The sequence below is a fragment of the Eurosta solidaginis genome, chromosome 4 (assembly GCF_040869045.1).
Source record: "Eurosta solidaginis isolate ZX-2024a chromosome 4, ASM4086904v1, whole genome shotgun sequence".
NCBI lineage: Eukaryota > Metazoa > Arthropoda > Insecta > Diptera > Tephritidae > Eurosta > Eurosta solidaginis.
Genome location: NC_090322.1, coordinates 29,522,525 through 29,546,302, shown reverse-complemented (window position 1 = coordinate 29,546,302; position 23,778 = coordinate 29,522,525). Strand labels below are relative to the sequence as shown.

The window sequence follows — 23,778 nt, the reverse complement described above, 5'->3', positions numbered from 1 at the left end:
ATTCGCTCTTAATGAAGTTTAATTAAAACTTTAGCCGTAACTATACCACCGCCAACCAATTGGTTTTTAATTTTATACCATATTCAAAACCTATGGGCTTATTACTTTTTGTATATTTTATTGTTTGTTTTGGATACTTTTTGACTACCTGACTTATTATTTATTCAATTTGTTAGTATTTGTTTGCATTTTCTCTTTTTTCTGAATTATCACATGAATTCGTGGACCATTATCTGCGGCTATACCGTACCTTATCAGCTGCTGCAACTACAAAAAAGAATGAACAGCTGACGATTGTTTTGGCATTCAATTACAAATCTATCTATCGATAAACCGGCATATTACGAAATACGGCGTGGATTATCACAAATTTGCAAAAAAAAAGAGTTTAAACTAAAAATAATTGGGTTATCCTAGAATTTACTAGCCAAAATGCCAAAAGAGCAGTTTCGTGAGGCAGATTTGATTAAAAAAATGTAAGTGTGTGAAAAATATTAGCGAATTTGTTAGCGTGTAATTAATTAACTTGTGGACGTGGCCACGTTTCAGCTCCCATGTACAGTTTTGCATTAGCAGTCCAGAGGAGATCCAACAGGAATCGCAACTGCGCATAGTCTCCAAAAATTTATATCAGGGACAAAGGCAGCCGGTCCCTTATGGCGTGCTCGACAAGCGCATGGTATAAATTATTAATTTAATAATTACTATTAAGACCTCATCGACTTCCAAGGACTATCTTTGTTTCACCATATTTAATTTTATCACTTCTCCACTAGGGTGTTAGCACCAAAGATGCTACTTGCGATACATGCGGCCAAGGTTTGAATGAATGCATTGGACATTTTGGTTATTTGGATCTCGCTTTGCCTGTATTTCACATTGGACATTTTCGAGCAACAATTTCCATTTTGCAAATGATTTGTAAAAGTTGTTCTCATGTAATGCTGCGTGAAGCTGATAAGCGGATATATGAGAAGAAGCTTCTAAATCCGAATCTATCTTATTTAGCGAAGAAAGCTTTACATGGTCAGATATTGAACAAATCTAAGAAAATGTCCAAATGTCCCCACTGCGAAGCACCCAATGGTGGCGTAAAAAAGGGCCCGGGCCTGCTTAAAATCTTACATGATCCTTGCAAAACAAAAAAACCAGACACACTTTGGACTGATACGCTTAATGAACTTTTGCAAGCGACCGAAAATAATCGAGAATTAACACAAATGTTAACCACCTACAATCAAGTGGAAGAGCTAAATCCATTAGTTGTATTGGAATTGTTCAAAACGATACCGAAGAATGATATAGTTCTGCTAGGTATGACATCAAACAATGCTAGTCCAACGAATTTAATTGTTACACGCGTCTTTGTGCCACCAGTGTGCATTCGTCCATCGGTGCTGTCAGAAGTAAAGGCCGGAACGTAAGTATTATCTATATTCAAGTTCTGAAATATGTTTTAATAAACTCAGGGACACAGTTTAGTTTTAAAATAAGGGTAAGAAGATGATGGAGCTTACAGTTCTGCTTCTTGTAGCAGTGCAACCGTCCATCCAAAAGGAGCGAAATTCATTACTTTTCATCAGTATAAAAAAGAACAAGGAAAAAAGACTAAAATAGTATTAAAGGTCCCATTTTTTACTACTACTACTCCCTATTTATAATTGGTATTATCCGTCAAAATAATACCCAAAAATTTTCGGAAGCGCCGGTGAAAAAGTTGTGATATATAATGTCGATCAACATTTAATATAAGCAACCTGGAAAACTTTAACCGTCCTTGCTTTGGTTGTGGTCATCAGCATTCGAATTGCATATGCATCTTACGCTGTTTATCATTCAGAAATTTTCAGGACTCAACTATCTAAGCAATCCGATTAAAGCCGACTGGCATTCTGCTGCACGAACACAAACCATGTCATTGCTTGGTCATCCTTTATCACTTCGCAGCACGGAATTTTGCATTGCTTAGTCATAAGTCACCACAATTCAATACAGCTAGGGAATTGACACCGTAAAAATATGTGGATTTCTTTACAACCCTCTTGATAACAACTCAGCCAATTGCTGCTTCTCCTTGATGCGACCATTATAAAACTTGTTTTTTATTGCAGCACGGAAGATGACTTGACCATGAAACAAAGTGAAATATTGCTCATCAATGATGTCATACAAAAGCACATGACTGGCGGTGGTAAAATTGAGCTAATTCAAGAGGATTGGGACTTCTTACAACTTCACGTTGCACTGTACTTTCATAGCGAAATTTCTGGCATCCCACTTAATATGGCACCGAAGAAGACAACACGTGGCATTGTGCAACGTCTTAAAGGTAAACAGGGGCGATTCCGCGGTAATCTCTCGGGAAAACGTGTTGACTTCTCAGGACGTACAGTCATTTCACCCGATCCCAATTTAATGATACACCAAGTAGGCGTACCAGAACGCGTTGCCAAAATACTTACTTATCCGGAGCGTGTAAATCCCGCAAATATACAAAAAATGAAAGAGCTTGTCAAGAATGGCACACAAAAGCATCCAGGCGCAAATTATGTACAACAACGTGGCTCAACATTTAAAAAGTATCTTGCCTATGGTAATCGAGATAAGGTCGCTCACGATTTAAAATGTGGCGATATTGTAGAACGTCATTTATGCGATGGCGATATAGTATTATTCAATCGCCAACCTTCACTACATAAAATGTCTATTATGTGTCATCAAGCCAAAGTGCAACCGCAACGCACATTCCGTTTTAACGAATGCGCATGCACACCATATAATGCAGACTTTGATGGTGATGAAATGAATTTACATTTACCACAAACTGAGGAAGCACGCGCTGAGGCACTTATACTTATGGGCAATAAATCGAATTTGATAACACCGAAAAATGGTGAAATTCTCATCGCCGCCACACAAGATTTCATTACTGGTGGTTATTTGTTAACGCAGAAAGATGAATTTCTTACCAAAGAGCAAGCAATGCAATTGGCTGCATGCTTTTTAGCTGGCCCTGATGCTAATATGCGCATTGATATACCACCACCAGCTATTTTGAAGCCACGTAAACTTTGGACAGGCAAACAAATATTCAGTCTATTACTGCGTCCGAATAAGCAGTGTCAAGTTAATGTAAACTTGATAACAAAAGGGCGGAACTACACGACAAATTATGATTTGTGTGTGCGCGATTCATGTAAGTTTTTTGGGGAGAGTTTTGTAGCAGCTACTTCTATTTATTTTTTGTTTCTCCTCCCTCTTTCAGGGGTTATTGTGCGTAATTCTGAGCTTATTTGCGGTTCAATGGACAAGAGCACTCTTGGATCGGGCACGAAGAATTGTATATTCTATGTTATATTGCGTGATTTTGGAGAACTCTATGCCACTAAATGCATGTGGCGTTTGGCAAGGGTAAGTCAAATTGTTTTTCGACTTAAAACCTTTGACACAATAATCCTGCTACTGGGAGGGATTTTATTTTGTTAACTGGAAGGTTTCGCGATATTTGCTTTCATAATGTTTACAATCTTAGAACTTTGCAGGAACTCTGACAATTTCTACAATTTTCCCCAATTTGCTCCTGTTTTTAAACTGTTTTATTTAGATTGACTTGTTGCCCAACCGGGGCGGCACGAATTTTGTAATTGAAATTTAAGTAACTTCCCGATAAGCTACAAGCTTGAAACTTGGAACCATTGGACAATGCAATAATAACAAAAAACCCCGATAGGTGGCGCATGGACCGAAATATTTCAAAAAAATCGTATTTGTGGTCCGATTTGGTTCATATGCGGAACACATAATACAAACATGAATAGAAAGCGACCTACATTCCGGTCTTGTCTTTTCGCGCGAGCGGTCGTACGGGTCATCCTCTACTCAACGTCAATTTTCGGGCTTTTTGCGTTGAGTGAAAAATTACAATAGGCCACAAGGTTGGCTTCTGTGCTTCCCTCGGGCGTTTTGGCGGAGTTAGGAGATGCGTTGCCTCCCTGACCTCGAGTTGGGGTGATTTCTTGCGCTCCTAACAGGAATCAAAAACTCGTTCATATTTAATAACTGGCGTGGCGCCATAAAAGCCAATTCGCTTTAAATACATACATAATTGATCTTAACGGGTCGTGAAAGACACTTGGCAACAGGCCACTGAAAATTAATGTTCATATACATACATACTAATGAAAATAAAATTCTCGAAAATAAACGGGACAATTTAACGGAGTGTATATAATTGATGCTGAAAAAGCATGCTCAATTTAAATACTATACAGTGTCATTGCATACATCTAACTGCAAATTTTATTGCAAAAAGAACAAATAACGGGATTGAAAATACCCTTATTATATACTAATGTACAGCCATGTACACATAACCAGAATAAATATAAATTCTTTAAAATATAAAACCTGATACGACGAAAATACTTTTACAAAAATAAAATAAACGAAAAATAATTACCCCAATTGGACAAAAACCAACAATTGAATGAACTAGAGTGAATATAAATTCTTTAAAATATAACACTAAATACGAAGACAAATTGAATATAACCTGGCGCGGTGCCATTTAAATACCATTTTACAAATCACGGATAGTCTAATACTAATAGCAAGCTGCTACACATGGTTCTGGCCGAATTGGTATTACCATTGTGTACTGGTGGAGCTCAACGTGCATCTATACAACACTGGAAATTTAATCCATTAATTAAAAAACATATAATATTAATAATAACCTGGAATATGGGACTTATTATAGTCCCCCCCATTAAACCAAATTTCAAAAAAAAAAAAAAAAAGAAAGCGACCTATTAAAAAAAATCGCCGCTAGGCGACGCAAGGATCGAGATATTCAAAAGAATCGTATTTGTGGTCCGATTTGGTCGTTATTTGGAACACATAATTGCCATCACCCGGTGGCAAAAATCCTGAGCCAAATAAATAATTTTGCATGTATGTAAATGCAACAACAACGATTTGAGCCAGATAAATCCAGATAGAAGTCTGGTTCATTTTGTGAGCCATATAATTTCTTAATTACTTCTTTTTAGTTTGGCAACGCTGCTTTTAATAAACCTGCTTTTTCAAAAATAGATGTCGCTGCTTAGCCTTTCGCCGTATGAGTTAAATGAAAAACAGCGGCGACATCTGCCTATCACATTTCACGTGTGCGAAAATTTCACGAAATCTGCTTCTCAAGTCTCAATGATCGAGAGCATTCCCGTGAGAATTGAGCGTGAGCCGGAGCTGTAAAACTCACTGGACGACGACAAATAGCTATCATCCGGTGGCAAAGCGCCTGAGCCAGATAAATAATAGCCGTGCGCTTGAAAAAAAACGCTTATTCTCGCTTAGATAGTGCTTAGGAGACCCATCTAGCGGCTGTGGTTAAACAACTAGGTACAGCAACAGGGTGTACCGAAAAGCGGAGACACAACCTTCTGTTGTATTTCTGTGTATAACATATAGCTGAATCAGTTGTGATAAATAATGGACGCGCATAGAATAGATAAAATTAGTGCAGAGGGTGAAACATAGACACATATTTCAGTTACATCTGAGTATAATGCGTATTGAAATTTAATAGTACTAATTTTATACGTAGCAATTTCAGAGGTGTATTTAAAGTTTGTCGTTCTGCAGTCCATATAAAGTTTAAGGGAAAACGTATATAGATGAGAAAGAAACACAGCTAATTTTGCATGTAAATGCAACAACAACGATTTGAGCCAGATAAATCCAGATAGAAATTTTGTGCAATTTGTGAGCCAGATAATTTGTTAATTACTTGTCTTTAGTTTGGCAACGCTATCTTTAATAAACCTACTTTTTCAAAAATAGATGTCGCTGCTTAGCCTTTCGCCGTATGAGTTAAATGAAAAACAGGGGCGACATCTGCCTATCACATTTCACGAGTGCGAAAATATCACGACATCTGCTTCTCAAGTCTCTCAATGATCCAGAGCATTCCCGTGAGCCGGAGCTGTAAAACTCACTGGATGACGGCAAATACATGCATGAATAGAAAGCGACCTATGATGTCCGTTTTGGCCAGGCATGCTTAACGAACGAAACGATATCATTTCGTTACGATAATCAACGCTAATAAACGAAACGAAGTCACTTCGTTTCGTTTATTAACGTTAAGATCGTCAAATTAACGAAGTGACTTCGTTTCGTTTATTAGCGTTGATTATCGTAACGAAATGATATCGTTTCGTTCGTTAAGCATGCCTGGTTTTGGCTGAGATTTGGAACAAATATTACGTACAGTCCGGTAGAATTGACACCAAAATACTTTAGAGTTCGAGGACTTAGATTGCAACAAATTGTCAGGAAGGAGTCCTTGTAATAATGAGTCACTAAATGAACTAAATAAAATGAGAAATAATAGGAAATGAAGTCTAAAAACTTGAAAATAAAATAAGCGCTTTGAGAATGCCCCACGCCCATTATTTTTTTGTATTGCTTAATTGAATAATATGAATATATATTATAAAATATTATTTTTTTAAATAATTTGACATATATTTACCTTACTTTGGCTATTTTATTTTGTGAGTCAAATGTGACTCCTGAACGTAGCAAATTGTTTTGTTTACCACGTTCAATGAGTCACATGTGAACATATAGGACCATAAGAAATAATTGAAGTTTTCGAATCAAAATGATGGTAAATTGATATATAAATGTTAAAAGCGTGTATTAGTGTGCTTTTTTGTTTAATTGAAGTTAGAAGTATAAACAAAAATTGAAGAAAATGAGAAAAATGTATCAGAAAAAAATTCGATATTTTCGTTCATTTTCCTGAAGTTTAGGTCTTTTGATATACGCTCACATAAAGTTCACAAATATATAACGACGCGTTCATACCAAGAAAGCGTCTTTAAGTTGTATAAAGAAATGAGTCACATGTGACTCATGAACTTATTTCAATACGCTCTTGTGAGTCACATATGACTCATTGGACGGGGAAGTTGCTAATTTTATTGTCTGATCAACGCCATAGATTGATGAGGAGTGTGATGACTAGTACCTAGGACCTACGTAATTATTTTCTAGCTTTTAGTATTAATATTACTTCATTTAAGTATTTTTTTCAATAAAACCGTTAAACTAAAAAAATTTTTTTTAATTATTTTATTTTTAAGTTTTTAGTTGTTGTAGCGATAAGGTTGCTCCCCGAAGGCTTTGGGGAGTGTTATCGATGCGATCATCCTTTGCCAGATACAGATACGGTACGCTCCGGTAACCCAGCACCATTAAGGTGCTAGCCCGACCATCTCACTAAAAAAATTTTTTTTAATTATTTTATTTTTAAGTTTTTAGTTGTTGTAGCGATAAGGTTGCTCCCCGAAGGCTTTGGGGAGTGTTATCGATGCGATCGTCCTTTGCCAGATACAGATACGGTACGCTCCGGTAACCCAGCACCATTAAGGTGCTAGCCCGACCATCTCGGGAACGATTTATGGCGCCACAAAAAACCTTCAAGCCATCCCTCCCTCCCCACCCCCAAGTTCCATGAGGAGCTAGGGGTCGCCAGAACCTCGTTTGGTAGTGAAACAGGATTCGCCGCGGATAGGGATGATTGACAATTGGGTTTGGAGAAGCTATATATTGGGCTGGCAACCTGAAGGGTTGCGCTACACAGCCCCTTGAATCTGGTATTTTAGTCGCCTCTTACGACAGGCATACCTACCGCTGGTATATTCTGAGCCCCTAACATGCTGGGGGTTCCAAGTTCAAGTTTTTAGTCTTAATTGCCTATTATTTCTCATTCTATTTACTTCATTTAGTGACTAATTATTACAAGGACTCTTTCCTGACAATTTTTGGTGGCACTTCTACCGGACTGTATGTAATATTTGTTCCAAATATGAGCCAAATCAGACATCATAGGTCGCTTTCTATGTATTAAGTGTTCCAAACATGGACCAAATAGGACCACAAATACGATTTTTTTGAATATCTCGATCCTTGCGCCACCTAGCGGCAATTTTTTTCATAGGTCGCTTCCTATTCATGTTCCCTTCAAAAAACGCGAGTACTCCATAAATAATGTAAGGAAGCAAACGTCAAGCTGTGTAGTTGATTTTTTTACGTGTGCTCTTGTGTTTTCAATAAATATAGTGTTTAATATTACTAAATATAGTTTTATTGTTCACATAGTTGGTGAAGTGCTATAATTTGTGTATGCTGAATCAAGAAATTAAATTTAAATTCAATTGCTTTTACTTAAAGTTTTAATATTAAAAATTAAAATTTTCATCAATTTTGCATATACACATACATATATCAAAAATTTTGGAATATAAAGATATTGCATGCGCGAACTTCGGTGGAAAGCAGCGGAGCGTAACAAAATTCTAGTAGGTCACTTTCACCACACCAAAAATTTTAACACAATTTTTAACATAATTTAAGCACAGACATACACTGATTGGAGTTTTAGTGAGTAAAAGTTAAAATTCTGAACACATTAGCTAAATAAAAAGTGTACAAATAATTATTAAATAACAAATACAGACAGTGGTAGTTTAACAAATTCTGCTGTGGTAAGTGGTGAATGTGACCTACTAGAATTTTGTGAAGCTTGCCTCACACTATTTTTCGTCTATGCAATGTCTCTCTATTATATCGTTTCTGCATATATACATATTTATTTGCAGTTGAATTGCCGAGTATTTTTGCATTGTGTTGTTGCTGTTGATAGGCTTCAGTTTTTAATAGTGTAATTTTGTTTTTATTATTGATTTTTTGCGTGCACATTCTTTCCTCAGTGTCACAGCTGTTTGCGCGGTTTGTTCAGTGTTATTACAGTGCATCTCAAACTGCTCATACAGCATATCTCTTTCTAACAACTACTTTCAAACTGTTGTATTTTTTCTTATAACCCGTTGTGCTATCGTTCAATTAATATTCATACTTTTCCTATTTTATTAATTCTCGGTTTTCCGTAGCATTTATATATATATTTATTTCCTCATCCTCCTTAAATTTATTAAGAATGTCGTGTTTATATCCTAACTGCTTAGTAAAAAGTGAATCACATCCCTTCGTGGCATGCTGGCTTTGCGATGGGCTTGCCCATATGAAGTGCGCCGGTTTATCAGCACGAGTGGTTGACACACTTAACGATAACGATAAGGGAGTACGTTGGGCTTGTTTGAATGAATTGATCTTTTCAAGGTCTTCAAACAGACCCGAGATGGATTTTCTGAAATAGGCAGAGAGATTTCCGCTTTATCCGAGAAGTTTAAGCATTATGAAAGCTTATTTAAGTCTTTCAAACATTCAAATGTAAACATTCCGGATAATAATCGTAGGTCTATCGATGTTTCCCTTCCAGCTCCGACTATGGATGCTGATCCCAAAGTTCCTTCACCTCCAGATCTTCCACCCCCAACTATTGAATTGATAAATCTGTCCTCTCCGAGTCCCTTAGCAGTTCAACCATCGACATCGAATGCTCATTCAGCTGTATCTACTGTACCCTGCACAAAAAGGAACCAGGTTCCCCAAAACCCCTCTTCGGAATCTGAACCGCCGGCTGGTAGATTGATTACTGTCCCGATTAAAAAGTCGATTTTCGTGTCCAATTTCGAGAGAGACACTACAGAAGAGGACCTGAAGTCGTACATCATAAGTAAAATTTTAATTATCCTAGAGACATTTCGTCATTTAGGATTGACGTATCAGCGCAACATTTTGAAACAATTTTGAATAATTCATTTTGGCCACCCGGAGCCTTTGTGCGTGAATTCGAGCATAGACGCAACGTTAATATTCGTAGTCTTGCTACCGTTCCTCATAACAATAATGCTGCAAAAAACTAAATATTAAACCCGTCCTTAATATATTTTATCAAAATGTAAGAGGCCTAAACACAAAACTAACTGAACTATACTTGAGATCATTTAACTGTAATTACAATATCATCGCTTTTACTGAAACTTGGGTAAAGCCTCATATTTTTAATTCGGAGATTCTTTGCAATGATTACCAAATATATAGAAATGACCGCTTGAACAGAGTTGGAGGTGGAGTTTTGCTTGTGGTACATTCTTCTATACCTTCCGCTGAGGTAAATTTACCTGTTATTGAAGCTACGGAATTTAAGTGCATTAGGACCCAACTGGGAATAGGTTTTACCTATATTGCCATTTGCTATATCCCACCATCTTCAGATCCCTCGGTGTATATGAACCATATTTCGTTACTGAAAGATATCAGTTCAATGTTGAGGCCTATTGACTCGATAATTGTCTTGGGTGACTTTAATCTTCCGCACGTATCATGGACCACATCCGACCATGGTATTGTACCGGTTTCTTCAAAATTCTCCAGCATCGACTTTTTAGCTGAAATAACTGAACTTTGCCTAAGACAAATAAATATAGTTCCAAACATGTCCGGGACGGTACTTGATCTGGTATTTGTTGATGATACATCAAAATCCATTCTTAGGAGGGGTGAACCTCTTACTGTACCTGAGGATCCTTACCATCCTTCGCTGGAAATAGTTTACGAATTGGAAGAAGATTCTCGGAGTTGCACTACCACAGAAAACGACTCTAGTTTTAGATTCGAATTCGCGAAGGCTAATTTTAATAAACTCAACCAAATTTTATCTACAATAGTTTGGCCCAAATACGGTGCAGATATTGACAAAAACGTTTCTGACTTCAACGCCGTCATTCACGATATTCTGGATAGACATGTACCTAAGGGTAAACGTGTTTTCACGTTGGTACACCAAAGAACTGAAATCTTTAAAAAACAAAAAATTGCGTTCCTTCAAGCTGTACAAGAAGACGGGTTCACACTCCGACTACTTGAAGTACTCTATATTGCGTCATAAATATTTTGAATTAAATAAAAAGTGTTACAATACCTATCTCTGTGCCATGAAAAAGAAAATAACTTGCAATCCGAAAGCTTTCTATAATTTCGTGAACTCTAAACTTAGGGTTAAAGGCTTTCCTTCTGGTATGAAATACCGTGATGATTTCTCTAGCGACGATCAAGTTATTGCTAACTTATTTGCACAATTTTTCAAATCTAACTATTCCGCTGAATTAAATTCTTTGTCAACTTAACTCACTTAACGCAATTAATATTCCTTCAATATCTCCAGAAGAGGTTCTTACATATTTAACTTCTTTGAAGGAATCTTATAAATACGGTCCTGACCTAATTCCCACATGTTTTCCCAAAAGATGCGCAGAACACATCTGCCCCTAACTGATTTATTCAATATGTCCCTAAAACATGGAGTTTTTCCTTCTGCTTGGAAGGAATCTTTTCTAATACCCCTCCACAAAAACGGCAGTAGGTCATGTGTAGAAAATTATCGAGGAATTGCAAAATTGTCTGCCATCCCAAAGGTGTTTGAAGCCATTGTTACTAATCAACTAACATTTTCCATTTCTGCATTGATTGCAGACTCTCAACATGGATTCTGTAGAGACAAATCTACTATTACCAACCTACTTGAATTCACAACGCATGTTTCTAATGGATTTAGAGAAAATCTTCACACCGATGTTATTTACACTGATTTCAGTAAAGCATTTGACAAAGTTTCCCATTCATTGCTTATCCACAAGCTGGATCGACTTGGCTTCCAACCAGGTCTCACTCAGTGGATATCTTCTTATCTCTGCGGTAGAACGCAACAAGTAATTTTTAAAAATACTCTTTCAGAGGTCATTAATGTTCCCTCTGGCGTCCCACAGGGCAGTCATCTCGGTCCAATTCTGTTCTTGCTATTTATTAATGATATCTGTACCATAATAAAATATTCCAAAATTTTAATGTATGCTGATGATGTAAAACTTTTTAGGTTTTATGCGTCTATTGAAGAACGTCCATTGCTTCAAGCGGATTTAAACTGCTTAGTTGCTTGGTGCAACGCGAACTCAATGCCGCTGAACATCAATAAATGTAAGTTCATGTGCCTCTCTCGGAGATCTTTGCCAGCAGCCTCTTACGTAATTGATAATTTTTGTCTTGGATCAGTAAATTATTTTGTTGACTTGGGAGTCACGATGGATGGATGCTAAACTTAGTTTCAACCTTCATATTATGACTACTGCCAATAACGCTAGAAGTGATCTATCATTCGTGAAGAGATGGTCTAAAGAATTTAGTGACCCTTATGTAACCAAAGCCCTTTGTACCACATTAGTTAGACCGATACTAGAATATGGATCAGTAGTCTGGAATCCGCGATATCAAGTTCATGCAGATAGGCTTGAGTCAATACAGAAGCAATTTTTACTTTTTTCTTTAAGGAATTTTCATTGGGTCTCTGCATATAATCTTCCACCTTATACTAGTCGGTTAAAGCTTATCAATCTTCCAACTCTCGCTAGCCGTAGAGAAATGTTAGGCGTATTATTTATGGCTAAACTACTGAATGGACTAATTTCTAGCCCCTTTCTTTTGAACGAAGTAAACTTCAATGTCCCATCACGAGCGTCAAGACATTACAAACCTCTTCTTTTGAGGCAGTTCAGAACTAATTTCGAATTAAATGAACCTTTCCGGTGTTTGTGTTATGATTTTAACTCTCACTCGAATTCATTTGATATAACGGATTCACTTTTTACTCCTATCTTAACTCGTAAGAAAATAAAAAAATTTAAATCTTTATATGCTAAATCGTTAACTTATTTAACAATTTCGAAAATTTCGAAAAATCGAAAAAGTGCGATAATTCATTACCAAATACTCATTAAGCGATGAAACTTGGTAGGTGTGTTGAGCTTATGACGCAGAATAGAAATCTAGTAAAATTTTGGACAATGGGCGTGGCACCGCGCACTTTTAAATGAAGGTAATTTAAAAGTTTTGCACGCTGTAATTTGGCAGTCGTTGAAGATATCATGATGAAATTTGGCAGGAACGTTACTCTTATTACTTTATGTCTGCTTAATAAAAATTAGCAAAATCGGAGAACGACCACGCCCACTTTTAAAAAAAAAATTTTTAAATTCAAATTTTAAAAGAAAAGTTAATATCTTTACAGCATATAAGTAAATTATGCCAACATTCAACTCCAGTAATGATATGGTGCAACAAAATACAAAAATAAAAGAAAATTTCAAAATGGGCGTGGCTCCGCCCTTTTTCATTTAATTTGTCTAGGATGCTTTTAATGCCATAAGTCGAACAAAAACTAACCAATCCTTGTGAAATTTGGTAGTGGCTTAGCTCCTAGGATGATAACTGTTTTCTGTGAAAAAGGGCGAAATCGGTTGAAGTAACGCCCAGTTTTTATACACAGTCGACCGTCTGTCCTTCCGCTCGGCCGTTAACACGATAACTTGAGCAAAAATCGATGTATCTTTACTAACCTCAGTTCACGTACTTATCTGAACTTACTTTGTATTGGTGTAAAAAATGGCCGAAATCCGACTATGACCACGCCCACTTTTTCGATATCGAAAATTACGAAAAATGAAAAAATGCCATAATTATATACCAAATACGAAAAAAGGAATGAAACATGGTAATTGTATTGGTCTATTGACGCAAAATATAACTTTAGAAAAAAACTTGGTAAAATGGGTGTGACACCTACCATATTAAGTAGAAGAAAATGAAAAAGTTTTTCAGGGCGAAATCAAAAGCCCTTGGAATCTTGGAAGGAATACTGTACGTGGTATTACGTATATAAATAAATTAGCGGTACCCGACAGATGATGTTCTGGATCACCCTGGTCCACATTTTGGTAGATATCTCGAAAACGCATTCACATATACAACTAAGGGCTACTCCCTTTTAAAACCCTCATTAATACCTTTAATTTGATACCCATATCCTACAAACACATTCTAGAGTCACCCCTGGTCCACGTTTATGGCGATATCTCGAAAAGGCGTCCACATATAGAACTAAGGCCCACTCCTTTTTAAAATACTCATTAACACCTTTCATTTGATACCCATATCGTAAAAACAAATTCTAGAGTCACCCCTGGTCCACCTTCATGTCGATATCTCGAAAAGGCGTCCACCTATAGAACTAAGGCCCACGCCTTTTTAAAATACTCATTAACACCTTTCATTTGATACCCATATCGTACAAAAAAATTCTAGAGTCACCCCTGGCCCACCTTTATGGCGATATTTCGAAAAGGCATCCACCTATAGAACTAAGGCCCACTTCCTTTTAAAATACTCATTAATACCTTTCATTTGATACCCATATCGTAAAAACAAATTCTAGAGTCACCCCTGGTCCACGTTTATGGCGACACCTACCATATTAAGTAGAAGAAAATGAAAAAGTTTTGCAGGGCGAAATCAAAAGCCCTTGGAATCTTGGAAGGAATACTGTACGTGGTATTACGTATATAAATAAATTAGCGGTACCCGACAGATGATGTTCTGGATCACCCTGGTCCACATTTTGGTAGATATCTCGAAAACGCCTTCACATATACAACTAAGGGCTACTCCCTTTTAAAACCCTCATTAATACCTTTAATTTGATACCCATATCCTACAAACACATTCTAGAGTCACCCCTGGTCCACGTTTATGGCGATATCTCGAAAAGGCGTCCACCTATAGAACTAAGGCCCACGCCCTTTTAAAATACTCATTAACACCCTTAATTTGATACCCATATCGTACAAACGCATTCTAGAGTCACCCCTGGTCTACCTTTATGGAGATATCTCGAAAAGGCGTTCACCTATAGAACTAAGCCCTACTCCCTTTTAAAATACTCATTAACACCTTTCATTTGATACCCATATCGTACACAAAAATTCTAGAGTCACCCCTGTTCCACCTTTATGGCGATATCTCGAAAAGGCGTCCACCTATAGAACTAAGGCCCACACCCTTTTAAAATACTCATTAGCACCTTTCATTTGATACCCATATAGTACAAACAAATTCTAGAGTCACCCCTGGTCCACCTTTATGGCGATATCTCGAAAAGGCGTCCACCTATAGAACTAAGGCCCACGCCCTTTTAAAATACTCATTAACACCTTTCATTTGATACCCATATCGTACACCCACCTTTATGGCGATATCTCTAAAGGGCAGCCACCTATAGAACTAAGGCCCACTCCCTTTTAAAATACTCATTAACACCTTTCATTTGATACCCATATCGTACTGTCATGGATATTAGCATCACTAAGTTATCCCATCACTAAGGCGATGCTAAGGCCATGACAAGCAGTATTTACATTAATAATCAAATCAGGTATGTACATATATAAGGCAGCCCAGAGAGATGTCACACACAGATGCATTTACTTATACGCCTATGTGCGCGCGAGAGACTGTAAACTACAAATATTCACATCAATAATTCAATCTTTATGTATCTACATAAACGAATAAATAATTGCGTCTACACACATGTACCATGTACGAATACGAGCAGCGGAGAGTCAATGCGCAAACACATGCATATATCTGAGAAGTTTGAGAGCTACTGGACTAGTAGATTCTGGAAGCGCCTAAAAGATGTATAAAATTGTGCAATTTTAGTTATAGCTGAGAAGTTTGAGAGCTCATGGACAATGCTAGTACATTCTGGAAAAATGCGAACGAGGAAACCAAAGGGTATAAAAGGCAACAGATGAAGAGGCGCTGTAATTCAGTTTGAGTTGAGCTATCAATCAGTTTGATTAAGCACGCGATCTGGCGGCCAATAGTAGAGTTTCATTTGAGTTATCAGTCAGTTTGGTTATTAAGCCAGCGAGTAGCAAAGTATAAGTGTTATTGTGAAGTACTTTAATAAAGGCCATTTTTCCATTATTCAATATTGGAGTTATTTATTCAACAGTTTAGTGATTCGAACTTAGCAGAAGATTGCAAATAAGAGGATTTGCAAGTAAATTCGTTACAATTGGTGCCAGAAGAGGAATTGTTGAATAAATTCCAGAGGACAACAAGGACATGGCAAAGTTCAGTGAATTGAAGATCCAGCAACTGAAGAAAGAGTTGGAGAGCCGTGGATTGAATACAAGCGGCGTTAAACTTGAACTTCAGGCACGGCTACGAGAGGCAATGGAAGCAGAAGGAATTGATGTGGAAGAGCATGTCTTTCATCTTGATGGTGAGGAGACAACAAAAATTGAAGAGAAAAACGAAACATCGCAGACGGTTACCAGTACAGACTTGATCATGATTTTAGCTGCAATATCTGCTCAAACATCGACAGTGTCATCTCAACTGGCAGAACAGCAAACATATATGGAATCACAGGAGAACCGTATAACATCCAAGATTGAAGAACAGAAGACGTATATGGTATCCCAACTGGAATCGCAGGAAACCCGTATAACATCACAATTGGAAGAACAGAAGACATATTTGGCATCTCAACTGGAAGCGCAAGAGGCACGTATATCTGAAATGTCGGCAAAAATTTCGGAACAGGTATCATCGCAGCTCTTTGTGAAACTGGAAGAGCAGGATGCAAAAATTTTACAACTCGAGGACAAAATTGATGCCGAAATAGAAGCGTTAAAAGGTCGTATGGAGCAGTTACAACTAAACCGCCCAGCTGTTTCAGCGAGTAATCCAAAGGTAAAGACACCATCCTTTGACGGTTCTGTTCCTTTTCAGGTCTTTAAGCTACAGTTTGAGAAGACCGCAGCAGTGAACCAATGGAATGCTGAAGATAAAGTTGCAGCTCTGTTCGTGGCACTGAAAGGGCCTGCCGCGGAAATCTTACAGACCATCCCAGAGTACGAGCGGAACCACTACGAAACATTGATGAACGCTTTAGAGAGACGATACGGAAGCGAGCATAGGAAACAGATATTCCAAATTGAGTTGCAAAACCGCTACCAAAAAGCAAATGAGACATTGCAGGAGTTTGCTTCAGATACTGAAAGATTGGCTCATCTTGCAAATGCAGACGCACCCGTGGAATACACTGAAAGAGTAAACATCCAGAGCTTCATAAATGGCATACGAGATGTGGAAACGAAGCGGGCTACATGCGAATCCAAAACTAACGGTTGCTGAAACGGTATCGCATGCACTGACTCAGGAAACAGCGTCGCTTCTGTGTAAGCCAGTTTTCAAAGCACGCCGTGTGGAAGTAGAAAGGCCAGAGTGGGTAGACACAATTTTGGAAGCACTGAAGGGATCTCAACAGAAGAATGCCGGAGTTATTAAATGTTTCAAGTGCGGCAACCCAGGCCACATTGCACGTCATTGCGATCTTGGTCCTAATAGTTCCAACCATGTGGGTGGCCATAAACGCAAAGCTGGAGGAGATGAGCAAGAGCGAGGTAGAGATCGAGAGCTAGATCCAGCTATTGAATGCCCTGTGATATCTGTGTTGCAAATTGGTAGAAAATCGAGCAGTCTTACCGTCAGAGGGAATGTCGATGGCAAGGAGCGTGTACTGACTGTAGATACGGGCGCATCTCATTCCTTGATTCGATCTGAATTAGTCAACAGGAGAGTAAAACCGTTACCTGGAGCAAGGTTGCGTACGGTCACAGGCGAGTATAACCAAGTCCAGGGAGAAATGATATGTGAAGTACTGATTGGGAAGGCCATGGTTTTACACAAATTCGTTGTGGCGGAGATCGTTGATGAAGTCATATTGGGAGTGGACTTCTTGGTTGACCATGACATCAAGATCGATATGCAGAAAAGGGTGATGCATTATAAGAACCAGGATGTGCCAATTAACTTCAGCTTGGAAAAAGGTTTCAGCAGTAATCGAGTACTGGTGGAGAAAAGTCGACAAAGGCCACGAAAGTCAAAGGTAAAAGTTGATGAAACGAATGGGCCAAACGAAGCGAAATCAAAAGTACCTGCGAGAAAAACACCGGCATTGACAAACCCAAATGGACGCACTAAAACGACTGCAAGAATTTTGCAGGAAGCATGCAAGGGTGGTTTCAAGCCATCGCGCACTTCTGTTGGGAAACGGCGGAACGATACTGTCAAGCCAATCCGTCAAGCACAAGCTCTACGAAGTGGTTCATTGACCAAACAACAGAGTGTGAAGGAACGGCCCAGGGTAATGAGTAGTAAGATGAAACACTGGCATGACAAGAACTTTAATTCGGAAGGTTTCTTGGTGGGAGATTTGGTACTGTTAAACAACCCTCACCAGCGGAAAGGTGTTCCAGCTAAATTTCTGTGCAGTTGGGAAGGCCCGTACAAAGTTGTGAAGAAGATCAGTGATACCATCTACCGCATACAAACCACTGGGAAACCACGGGTTAGAAGAGTGGCACATTTGGAGATGCTAGCGGCAGTTAGATCGGGAGATTTGTCTGATCGGGACGATCAGACTTAGGTGGAGGGCAGTGTCACGGATATTAGCATCACTAAGTTATCCCATCACTAAGGCGATGCTAAGGCCATGCCAAGCAGTATTTACATTAATAATCAAATCAAGTATACACATATATAAGGCAGCCCAGAGAGATGTCACACACAGATGCATTTACTTATACGCCTATGTGCGCGCGAGAGACTGTAAACTACAAACATTCACATTAATAATTCAATCTTTATGTATCTACATAAACGAATAAATAATTGCGTCTACACACATGTACCATGTACGAATACGAGCAGCGGAGAGTCAATGCGCAAACACATGCATATATCTGAGAAGTTTGAGAGCTACTGGACTAGTAGATTCTGGAAGCGCCTAAAAGATGTATAAAATTGTGCAATTTTAGTTATAGCTGAGAAGTTTGAGAGCTCATGGACAATGCTAGTACATTCTGGAAAAATGCGAACGAGGAAACCAAAGGGTATAAAAGGCAACAGATGAAGAGGCGCTGTAATTCAGTTTGAGTTGAGCAATCAATAAGTTATTGATTAAGCACGCGACCTGGCGGCGAATAGTAGAGTTTCATTTGAGTTATCAGTCAGTTTGGTTATTAAGCCAGCGAGTAGCAAAGTATAAGTGTTATTGTGAAGTACTTTAATAAAGGCCATTTTTCCATTATTCAATATTGGAGTTATTTATTCAACAGTTTAGTGATTCGAACTTAGCAGAGGATTGCAAATAAGAGGATTTGCAAGTAAATTCGCCCTTTTAAAATACTCATTAACACCTTTCATTTGATACCCATATCGTACAAAATTCTAGAGTCACCCCTGGCGATATCTCCTCACCTTTATGGCGATATCTCGAAAGGGCATCCACCTATAGAACTAAGGCCCACTCCCTTTTAAAATACTCATTAACACCTTTCATTTGATACCCATATCGTACAAACAAATTCTAGAGTCACCCCTGGTCCACCTTTATGGCGATATCTCGAAAAGGCGTCCACCTATAGGACTAAGGCCCACGCCCTTTTAAAATACTCATTAACACCTTTCATTTGATACCCATATCGTACACAAAAATTCTAGAGTCACCCCTGGCCCACCTTTATGGCGATATCTCGAAAGGGCATCCACCTATAGAACTAAGGCCCACTCCCTTTTAAAATACTCATTAACACCTTTCATTTGATACCCATATTGTACAAACGCATTCTAGAGTCACCCCTGGTCCACGTTTATGGCGATATCCCGAAAAGGCGTCCACCCATAGAACAAAGGCCCACTCCCTTTTAAAACACTTATTGCACTTTTCGTTTGACACCCATATTGTACAAACGCATTCTAGAGTCAACCCAGGTCCACTTTTATAACGATATTCCGAAATGCGTCCACCTATAGAACTTAGGCCCACTCCCTTTTAAAATACTCATTAACACCTTTCATTTGATACCCATATCGTACAAACAAATTCTAGAGTCACCCCTGGTCCACGTTTATGGCGATATCTCGAAAAGGCGTCCACATATAGAACTAAGGCCCACGCCCTCTTAAAATACTCATTAATACCTTTTATTTGATACCCATATCGTACAAGATAAATTCTAGAGTAACCCCTGGTCCACCTTTATGGCGAAATCTCGAAAAGACGTCCACCTATAGAACTTAGACCCACTCCCTTTTAAAATTATCATTAACACATTTCATTTGATACCCATATCGTACAAACAAATTCTCGAGTCAGGCCTGGTCGACCTTTATGGCGATATCCCTAAATGGCGTCCATCTATAGATCTATGGCACACTCCCTCATAAAATACTCTTTAGTGCTTTTCATTTGATAGACATGTCATACAAACACATTCCAGGGTTACCCTAGGTTCCTTTTACAACATGGTGATTTCCCTTACTTTGTCTCCACAGCTCTCAACTGAGTGTGTAATGTTCGGTTACACCCGAACTTAGCCTTCCTTACTTGTTTTTACAATCACAATAAAGTAGAGTTATGCTTTTTCGTTCATTTCAGAGATTCGAATCTTTCGTTCTTTTTCTGATGAACGAACAAGTTGTTCCTTTTGTTCATTTGTTCCTTTTTTTTAAGCAAATTTGTTCACTACTGCTCGCACCCGCAAAAAGCCAAGAAGTATAGATGAGGGTGTGTATGTCATCATTGGTGTGTATGCAGCAATGCTTTGTGTATGTATATTTAAATGTGTTATGAATAAAAAAGTTAATATATATATATATATATAATTTACTTCGAAAAAAGTTACAAATTTCGGCAGATCCAGGTAATTGAAAGAGTACAGACACAAATTGTAAATATCAAGTTTAATAAATGTAATAATTAGTTTCTTTCAAAACATGCTTTTCATAAATAGTCCATACATATCTTTTTGTAGCAGTGCCACACACAAAGCTGACCACACATATCTTTAGCGTAAGTGGCATCATCGACATTCGTGCTCACTGTAAATTTCTGCGTATGTATGTATGAATTTACTATGTTCGCGAACGAGAAGAGAGAAAGAATAACAAATGACCTAAAAGAACAAATAGAACCGAAATCGAAGATCTAGTTCACTTGTTCAATTGGGAGACCCGGTCAATTGAACAAGTTCAGAACGGAACGACCCAACTCTACAATAAAGTTCTTCTAACAATATATGAAAGTGCAGTGCTTGTCAGTATTTTGGTCGAACGCACGAATTCCTATTCGTAAAGAGTACAATTGTGTTTGGAAAGTGAAAAAATTAGTTACAAAATTAAAAGGTCTTCTCAAAAATAAAAATAAATCCAAAGAGATTTTCATAGAACAAGAGGCCGCTTTTGTAGCGGATTTAAACGGTCTGTTTGATATCGCCCATGCAAATTCTATGACGATGATGACAATTGAAGAGGACAAGGCATTTCTTGAAATGCAACGCAAGGACGGACGCCCAGGTAATTTAGCTGGATCAGATTTAAAGTTAGGTAAGAAGGAGCAAAAGAAGACGCAACGTGATTCGGAGAATCATGTCCGAAAACAAAGGGAGACTGAGCACGTTACTACCCAGGTATCATACAATGATGAATGAACTTAATTTTTGATCAATGATCCTTCTGAATGATAGCGATGAATTTAAGGACGCTTTGGAAATAATCGGCAAACTAAAGTGGTTAATGACTCGGCAGAGCGCGGCGTCAAACTCATACAAGACTATAATCAAAAAATTTCGAAAAAAGAGCATGAACTTCAAAATTTATTACAAGTTGTAAATGAATATAAAAAAAAATGTCCTTTAAATTCAAAAAAGCGCTAACAAACCAATAATTTATATTAACATTTATTTAATTTGTATACACGAATATTTCATTCATTGATACTGTTTTGTACCAAAAATCAAATATTAAATTTTTTTATAACATAGAAGGAGTGGATAACCCACACTATATATCAAATTAAAATAATTTGTTGGATTTATGAAACTAATAGCCGTGTTTTTTTTTTTTTACTTCTATATACGTTTACGCTTAAACTTTATATGGACTGCTAAGCGACAAACTTTAAATACACCTCTGAAATTGCTGCGCATAAAATTTGTCCTACTAAATTTCAATACGTATTATGCGGCAGTTATGCGGCAGTTACCCACCGACGTGTGCCGTACGTACGGACGTATGTCGTACGAAGCACGTTTGACCGAATTCTCAAGCCCGTAGGAATCAATGTGTGCGTCTGTGTACATGTACATAACATATTTGTGTGTGTATTGTTTACAACAAAGCACTGTTGCCATTGGCCAGTTTGCATGCATGCTTATGGAAACATCAACTTTTTCCAATTTAATTTTTGATATTGTAAAAGGCCGGAATAAATATTAAATAAGTATAAATAGATTACATATTTATAATCTTCACTTTTACATAATTATTTCGAATTATTTTCACAATTTTTCAAACTTTAATTAGGTGTTTTTGCATAAAAGTGCAAACGGTCAAAAATTAGCGCACAAAAGTTTACTAGGCAACTCTGTCTAGTGAGAGATCGATCAGCTGACACGTTCTTACAGAAAAAATCAAAATTGTTTTGATTTCTACGTTCCGGGCTACGTACGTACGGGCGTTGCACGTCGGTGAGTTTTCGTTTACATTGCACACTCATAAGATAGGTCGTGTCAGCTGACACGTTTTTGGTACGTACGTTCGTGAGTAACTGCCGCATTACGTTATATATACGTTTACGCTTAAACTTTATATGGACTGCTAAGCGACAAACTTTAAATACACCTCTGAAATTGCTGCGCATAAAATTTGTCCTACTAAATTTCAATACGCATTATGCGGCAGTTATGCGGCAGTTACCCACCGACGTGTGCCGTACGTACGGACGTTTGTCGTACGAAGCACGTTTGACCGAATTCTCAAGCCCGTAGGAATCAATGTGTGCGTCTGTGTACATGTACATAACATATTTGTGTGTGTATTGTTTACAACAAAGCACTGTTGCCATTGGCCAGTTTGCATGCATGCTTATGGAAACATCAACTTTTTCCAATTTAATTTTTGATATTGTAAAAGGCCGGAATAAATATTAAATAAGTATAAATAGATTACATATTTATAATCTTCACTTTTGCATAATTATTTCGAATTATTTTCACAATTTTTCAAACTTTAATTAGGTGTTTTTGCATAAAAGTGCAAACGGTCAAAAATTAGCGCACAAAAGTTTACTAGGCAACTCTGTCTAGTGAGAGAGCGATCAGCTGACACGTTCTTACGGAAAAAATCAAAATTGTTTTGATTTCTACGTTCCGGGCTACGTACGTACGGGCGTTGCACGTCGGTGAGTTTTCGTTTACATTGCACACTCATAAGATAGGTCGTGTCAGCTGACACGTTTTTGGTACGTACGTTCGTGAGTAACTGCCGCATTACTCACGAACGTACGTACCAAAAACGTGTCAGCTGACACGACCTATCTTATGAGTGTGCAATGTAAACGAAAACTCACCGACGTGCAACGCCCGTACGTACGTAGCCCGGAACGTAGAAATCAAAACAATTTTGATTTTTTCCGTAAGAACGTGTCAGCTGATCGCTCTCTCACTAGACAGAGTTGCCTAGTAAACTTTTGTGCGCTAATTTTTGACCGTTTGCACTTTTATGCAAAAACACCTAATTAAAGTTTGAAAAATTGTGAAAATAATTCGAAATAATTATGCAAAAGTGAAGATTATAAATATGTAATCTATTTATACTTATTTAATATTTATTCCGGCCTTTTACAATATCAAAAATTAAATTGGAAAAAGTTGATGTTTCCATAAGCATGCATGCAAACTGGCCAATGGCAACAGTGCTTTGTTGTAAACAATACACACACAAATATGTTATGTACATGTACACAGACGCACACATTGATTCCTACGGGCTTGAGAATTCGGTCAAACGTGCTTCGTACGACAAACGTCCGTACGTACGGCACACGTCGGTGGGTAACTG

The 23,778-nt window shown here is 37.9% G+C and overlaps 1 protein-coding gene across 2 annotated transcripts in view; it reads left to right on the top strand.

Annotated features, from left to right (window-relative positions):
• Positions 1 to 316: 316 nt before the first annotated feature.
• Positions 317 to 23,778, top strand: part of Polr3A (RNA polymerase III subunit A) — a 96,913-nt gene continuing 73,451 nt past the window's right edge. For both annotated transcript variants that reach the window (XM_067781072.1, XM_067781071.1), the window contains exons 1-5: positions 317 to 476; positions 550 to 679; positions 777 to 1,420; positions 2,112 to 3,196; positions 3,266 to 3,411. In XM_067781072.1, coding sequence (XP_067637173.1) covers positions 433 to 476; positions 550 to 679; positions 777 to 1,420; positions 2,112 to 3,196; positions 3,266 to 3,411 — 2,049 coding nt within the window. In that variant the 5' untranslated portion in view covers positions 317 to 432. The remainder of the gene's footprint in view (positions 477 to 549; positions 680 to 776; positions 1,421 to 2,111; positions 3,197 to 3,265; positions 3,412 to 23,778) is intronic.